Here is a 7,260-nt window from a genome sequence, read left to right on the forward strand (position 1 = left end):
ATGAGAAAAGAGACAGAGCACTAAATCACTAATAACAAGCTGCTACTGAGATCTTGAATGTGAAGGATCAGTAATAAGTCAAAGAAACAAGTGTGTGAGAGAGGTTATATTCCACTTGGAAAAATGATGTGGATTCGTAAATATCCTGCGAATGGATATTTTGAGGTGAAAATATCTAACTTAGATCTATAACCTCATGCTGCTCTGTCGATCTTAGATCACTTGTACAAGATACAGTGGGTCAATGCAGTCCATTTCTATCAGTTTGTAGTTTGAACTACTAAAATTCAGTACTTAATCCATCTTACTTTTTTTCCCTTTTGCTCAAATAAGGATTTAACCATGAACGAGGGTTTGAGTTGGAAAAAATAGTCCCACATGGAAAAATAATAAACTGGGAAAAGGGGCGGAGAATAAATAAAAGGAACGGATTATAATGGTTAACATACTTACCTGGGCGGGGTTTACGAGTTATCAGAAAGGCTCGTAGCCTAGGCAGGCGGCCCACATTGCACGTCGTGGGTGCGCCGGCCTAACATCTCCCCGAGTGGGAGAGTGTACGTCATAATTTGTGTCAGGGGANTGAACTACTAAAATTCAGTACTTAATCCATCTTACTTTTTTTCCCTTTTGCTCAAATAAGGATTTAACCATGAACGAGGGTTTGAGTTGGAAAAAATAGTCCCACATGGAAAAATAATAAACTGGGAAAAGGGGCGGAGAATAAATAAAAGGAACGGATTATAATGGTTAACGTACTTACCTGGGCGGGGTTTACGAGTTATCAGAAAGGCTCGTAGCCTAGGCAGGCGGCCCACATTGCACGTCGTGGGTGCGCCGGCCTAACATCTCCCCAAGTGGGAGAGTGTACGTCATAATTTGTGTCAGGGGAGCCTGCGTTCGCGCGGCTACAGCCCAAACCCTACAACAAAACTTTTATTTTTTATTTTTTTATTATGTACGAGAGGTTATTTTACGAGGCATGGAAGTTTTAATTTATGCGGATGATTTATATTAGGAAAAATGATACCGTTATTGGAAAAAATATACTAAATTCATGTATCCTCATATATGTGATACCATCATCGTTTATTAATTATAAAATTTTCTTTAAGAAAAGAAGATAGTACCATGCATGTTGGTGCGTGAATTCGGTGTATTTTTTTCGATAACTATAGCATTGCTATTTATATTAGACTTGTGTGTGATTTTGTCATAGAGCTTGAAGCTTCTAGAGAGGTAGTTTGATCTAGGATTAATTGACTCAGAATCAGTTCGATTCAAAGTAAGCTCGACCCAGTTGTTCAACGATATCAGAGATAAGTTTCAATCTTGGATATTTCGAAAGGGATAGGTAACGTAATCTCAGTGCTTAATCACAAAGATCACGGGATTGCAAATCAACTCTGATTGCAAGCTGAAACTTATCTCTCTTTCTTTTTATCACAACTTGTATCAAAACTCTCTCAAACGATGAGAGATGGGTTAGCAAGTTTCATTAGACATAAGATACTTGTTATTGTAAGCTTTATAAAGCAATAAGATAAAAGTAGATGTAGATTCAAGTTCTAACTTGCTAAACAATTTTAAAAATTCATTTGTGTTATTTACTTTATGCATTCTCTTATTGTATTGTTGATTTTCATTAATCACGTATATATCTGTTCCGATTTCATCAAGATCAATTGATTCTCTCATATTGATACGAATTTTCATATCAACAAGATTGATTAATTATATATATATATTTAACAGACATCATATGAAGACAGTGGTAATATTAGACATAAATGTCACGTTAAAGCATATTAGACAAAATGGAGAATTGTACTTCCATTGGAGTATATTGTGAAGGCATTGAGCACTTGTATTGAACGTAAAAGTAAACAATAAAACTATGCTTACTCACAATCTTACTAACCATCTTACTATCTTGATAAATATAACGGCATAGTACGGGTAGTATGCGTATGGTACCCGTATTATGCTGTTATATTTTCTAGGATTGTAAGATGGTTAGTAAGATTGTGAGTATAGTACCCATACTATGCCGTTATATTTATCAAGATAGTAAGATGGTTAGTAAGATTGTGAGTAAGCATAGCATTACTTAAAAGTAAATACAGAAATGTGTAGAGATGAAAAAGAAAGGAGGATAACATTGAAAAAACAATGTCCAAAGATGTAAGTGATTTGGTTCAATGATCTCATCGGTTTACTTCTCGCATGTTTATTAAGCAATTGTGCACAAACTCACATGCTTCTTGGTTTCATATTATTTATATATAACAGGCATTAATAGTATATAATTTAGATTACAAGAAGCACTGAACCAAGGAAAAATCCACTAGCTATCATCAGGGATTTTGAAAACTCTCCCAAGAGTTTTGTCATTGTCCGCAGTGTGAAAATCATCTTGATGCTCAAAATAGACAAGATATAAGATGGTCCTTTTTTATTTGATTCCTCTCTAGATAAAGAAACAGTTTATGGGGAAGTATGAGAAAAGAGAGAGAGCACTAATAACAAAAGGTAATCTGAGAAATCAGATCACTTACAGATTAAGGAGGAGTTACTGGTACAAGACGAAGAGGTACTTTCCTGCGAATTAGTAGCACATAAACATCACTCATGTCCAGATCTTCTCCTCTTGTGCCATCAGGTAACTCCCAATCAAACCAGTATAGCAGATTGGCTAACACAAACTCTGTTTCTGCGGTTGCTAATGAAATCCCAGGACAGCTCCTTCGCCCAGCTCCAAATGGAATGAATTGACTGTGTTGGCCGGTAAAATCAACTGAAACATTTGCAAATCTCTCAGGGACAAACTCTTCAGGTCTGTCCCACAATTTGGGATCCCTTTGAATTGCCCAGGCATTGATTAACACAATTGCTTTGGGAGGAATATCATACCCTTCCAGTTTAGTACTTGCAATCGTTGCCCGAGTAATCATAGCTGGAACATGCAATCTCATGGTCTCTTTGACAACCCATTTTAAGTATACCATTTGATTAACGTCATTTTCTTCTACTTTGGATTTTTTTCCCACCACTCTTCTTACCTCCTCTTGCGTTTTGCTCATCACGCTAGGATTTTTCACAAGCTCTGCCATCGCCCATTCCAATGTTGTTGCTGTATTATCAGTAGCTCCAACAAACATGTCCTGGAATAAACAAATTAAAACAGAGTCATATATAGGTGAACAAGTGTCTGTGTATAAGTCCTGAGATAATTGTTTTTGAGAAATACTTACCAATAATATTGCTTTAATGTTTTCCCGAGTGAGGTTATTGTCAAGATTTCCATCCTTCTGTAGATGAAGAAGAATATCCAACAAGTCTTTCTCATCAGATTTGTCATCACTGCTCTTCAAAGCCTCACGTTTTTCGATCACTTGATCAAGAAATTTACATATCTCTCCCGAAGTTGTTTTCAACTTTGCAGTTAAGCCGGTTAGATTATCCATCCACCCTAAAATCGGAAACAGATCTTCAAAGCAAAAATATCCTAAAAGGTCCATTGCACTTCTGGACAGTTCAGAGAAACTCTTACTATTTTCTTCTTCATATACTCGACCAATAGCAGATCTGATAATAATATTCTTCGATATAGTAGCAAACATCTGAGTAAAATTAACCGCATCTCCAGTGAGACTTACAAGTCGAATTTTCTCCACCATGTTTACAACTTCTACTTCTCTCACTAACTGAAAAGCCTGCACCCTACTTTGGTTCAACAGTTCTTCAACGCAAATCTTCCTCACTCGTCTCCAGTAATCACCAAAGGGACAAAATGCTATGTCACAACATCCATAGAAGAGAGCTCTGGCAGCTCTCGATTGAGGCCTGTATAGAAAAGCATCATGGGTCTTTAAAAAGATCTCTTTAGCTATCTCTGCAGATGAAACTATAAGAACTGGGGAGTGGCCCAAGTGTAAGAGCATGATTGGACCATACTTCTCTGAGAGATTTCGGAGAGAGTGGTGGAGGCGTGCGCCAATCTGGTGAAGATTGCCTATTATCGGTAGCTTTGGTGGCGAAGGAGGGAAATTCAATCCTTTACTTCTGATGAGGTTAAACAGATAAAGAAGGAAGAATGAGAAAACAATAAGAGATGTGAGGATGGTACTCAATGGAGTTGTTTGGTTCAATTCTTGCCACCATTGATGCAACAAAATCAACTGATCCATCCTTTTTCAGATCTGAATAGTTTCCAGAATGATATTAATTATAACTGCACCTTTAGTGAATATGAAGAAATTGAATGCAGGAGTTATATTTTATCGTACTTAACAGTTGTTATACAGTCTAGCTCGTAATCAATATTGAAGAAATTGAATGCAGGAGTTGACATGATAAACAAGATATTAATTGAATAAATTGGATACTTTTGAATCTCTAAGCAAACTCCCACAGAATGAGAGAGATTGAAAGGAATAAAATCTCGCATATCAAATGTTTGAAAGACTAGAAAAAGATACACCAGATGATAGCAAGATTAGGAGAGAACGACAATTTCCCGCCCAAGTTTTGGCGTAAGTCATTGTCCACTGAAAGTTTTCAAAAAGCCACTTTTCCACCCATCGTTCAGATCTATCTGTTAACTTTAATTGAAGAAGGATAAAATGATAAACTCAAAAAACAGTAAAACGGTACTTTTGTCATTTTATCCCCATATACAAACTTAAAAAAAAAAAAAAAAAAACCCTAAATTCAAACCCTTTTACTTTTCTTCCCCACCCCCATTGGCCCAAAATCCTCCACCCTCATCAATTGGCCGAAGTCGCAATCAGCCTAGTGTGATTTGGCTGAAATCACACCAACCAGATGCAATTCAGGTCCAATCGTACTTGGCCAAATGCGATTCCGATTGAATTGGATCCAACCGATTCAAACCTGAATCTAGTGTTTATTGTTGTTATTTGGGATAATGAGTTGTGTTTTGTGTATTGAATTGTCGGAAATTGATGGGATCGAGAATGGTGAAAACATAATCACACAAATCCGCCCTAGATCTACGTCGATTTGGCTGAATGCGATCTTGGCCAATTGTTGAGCATGGAGCCAAATGTGTACCAAGTTGAGGTCAATGGAAGTCCTTTAGGGGTCTGGCTACTGTAAAAAATATGGACTAGTAGGGTGGGCTCTAAACCGATGAAGAACATGACGATTCTTAGGGTGGGATTAATGGGGTGATTTTGTTGGTGTTTTTCTATGGGTTGATAAAGGTGATGATGTTGTGTGTTGATTTGGATAAGAGAGCAGATTTTGTGTACTAATTTGTTTGAGAAGATTGTGGTGAGAAGGCTGGGTGTGATTCCGACTGATTTGCACCTAGCTAGATGCGATTTAGTCGGAATCGTTGGATGCGATTCTGATCAACTGTTTTCACTTTGGATATGAATTTGGATTTGAATTAAATAATAAAGGGTATTTCCATTTTTACATTGATTATAACATGTTAGTTAACATATTTTACTAATGGATCTGAACGGTGGTGAGAAAATGTCTTTTTGTAACTTTTCGAGTGGGAAATGAATTAGCCAAACCTTGGGGGGAAATTGTCGTTCTCCCTAAGATTAACTAGTCTAGATGGAATTTAACAGGGTGGTGGAGGTTGACCATTCTCTCTTCATTAAAAAATGAGAGATGGTGAATTGATAATCAAATAATTTTATAACTACAATATACTAATAGACACATGTCACATGCTCTTTTATTTTGTGGAGAGAACGACTTACACATACCCAAGGTTTATCATAACGATAAGTGGGTACCTAAAAGGTTTTAAAATGACAAATAGGTACTTTCCGTCATGTTCTGTTAGTGATTTCTGTTTTATTAGTTTATTAGTAGTGAAAGACTAAAATGCCCTTAAAGAGTTGAATTTTATTTTTTTAAATTTAAAAATTTCTAAAAAACCCCCTAAGTTTACAAATTTAACTAAATACCCCATATATAAAAATTTTGTAAATACACAAAACACCCCCCCACCCGCAAGTGCCAGATTCCGGCCACCACCGCCGGAATCTGGCCGAAAAGTTGCGTTACGACACAGACCCGTCGGATCTGTGTCGTAAGCGTCGATCTGGCCTTTCCCGGCCAAATCTGTGGCTGATCTGGCTGGAAAAGGCTAGATCTATGGCTAGATCTGGCCGTCGACCCGCAAAACTCATCTCTGCGGCGTCGACGACCAGATCAGCCAGGATCTGGCCGGAAAGGCCATCTGGCTGCTACTTCGACGCCAGATCTTGCCTTTTCCGGCCAGATCTGTGGCGGATCTGACCGGAAAAGCCCGAGCGGCACGTCGTAATGCAGTTTTCCGGCCAGATTCAGGCGATGGTGGCCGGAATCTGCACTGGGGGTGGTGGGGGTGTTTTTGTATTTAACAAACTTTTTTATATGGGGGTGTTTATAAATTAGCAAACCTAGGAGTTTTTTAGAAATTTTTAATTTATAAAAAACTAAAATTGAAACTTGAAGGCGTTTTAGTCTTTTCACTATAATAAACAAAAATCACTAACAGAACATGACGGAAGGTACCATATTTATCATTTTAAAACCTTAGATATCAACTTGTCGTTACGGTAAACTTTGGTATGCACAAGTCGCTCGGCCTTACTTGTGATACGTGTCTTCTTTTGGCAGAGCACTAAGCCCTCTTTGCAATGTTTGGTACCGTATAAATGATTTCTCAGGAAAAGAAAAGACATCCAAGCCTTGTGTTTCTTCTTTTGTTTATTTTTAATCCCTTATATATATTGTTTACAACTATTATATAATAAAGATGTATTAATTCGTTTTAATTAGAATTATTTGTTATGCATCTGTCAGTTTTACAAAGCCAATATTTTTGAAATTATTGGACATTTAAAAAATTAACTTCTAAGATAGCTTCTGTTGAATAATCTCTCAAAATTTATATGCTCAAGTTGGCACTAGCTAGTAGCCACTAGGCTGTAGCTTGACCTCGTTTCATTACTGATCATTCTTCCTTATATTAATCCGCATTACTGAATCACTGCCTGGGAATATGTTTATTGTCTTTGGGCCAGTAATTAATTAGGAAGAGAATGTGTCGACCGATTCATTTTTTCTAGGATCCTAGTCTAATACATTTTTTTATTAGATTAAACACATGGGATTGTTGTGTAATCAGCAGAACACCCAACAAAATCCCGATTTATACAAGATAGCCTAAGCATGATTATAATTTTAAAATATTACCCTTTGGACCAGCTCTATCAATCTAGGCGCTTA

At 37.0% G+C, this 7,260-nt stretch overlaps 1 protein-coding gene and 2 non-coding genes across 3 annotated transcripts; 2 read left to right on the top strand and 1 right to left on the bottom strand.

The window, feature by feature from the left end:
* The first annotated feature begins 445 nt into the window (after positions 1 to 445).
* LOC116137206 lies at positions 446 to 612 on the top strand. Its single transcript, XR_004129131.1, has one exon. It is a non-coding gene; the product is annotated as a U1 spliceosomal RNA (small nuclear RNA).
* Positions 613 to 755: 143 nt separating this feature from the next.
* On the top strand, positions 756 to 915 carry LOC116137194. Its single transcript, XR_004129120.1, has one exon. It is a non-coding gene; the product is annotated as a U1 spliceosomal RNA (small nuclear RNA).
* A 1,646-nt stretch (positions 916 to 2,561) lies between these two features.
* LOC116137139 (cytochrome P450 71A1-like) lies at positions 2,562 to 4,436 on the bottom strand. Its single transcript, XM_031422827.1, has 2 exons — positions 3,255 to 4,436; positions 2,562 to 3,164 (listed from the first exon to the last, which is right to left on the bottom strand). Exons 1-2 carry the CDS (start codon positions 4,188 to 4,190, stop codon positions 2,562 to 2,564), a joined length of 1,539 nt encoding a protein of 512 aa, XP_031278687.1. The 5' UTR covers positions 4,191 to 4,436.
* Positions 4,437 to 7,260: the final 2,824 nt, after the last annotated feature.

This window comes from Pistacia vera, unplaced genomic scaffold, assembly GCF_008641045.1.
Source record: "Pistacia vera cultivar Batoury unplaced genomic scaffold, PisVer_v2 Contig320, whole genome shotgun sequence".
NCBI lineage: Eukaryota > Viridiplantae > Streptophyta > Magnoliopsida > Sapindales > Anacardiaceae > Pistacia > Pistacia vera.

Bases quoted from the DNA above. Each gene is read 5' to 3' on its own strand.
- LOC116137139 (XM_031422827.1), bottom strand. From the start codon at position 4,190: ATGGATCAGTTGATTTTGTTGCATCAATGGTGGCAAGAATTGAACCAA. The intron at 3,165-3,254 runs GTAAGTATTTCT...TGTTTATTCCAG, and splicing joins ACATTAAAGCAATATTATTG to GACATGTTTGTTGGAGCTAC.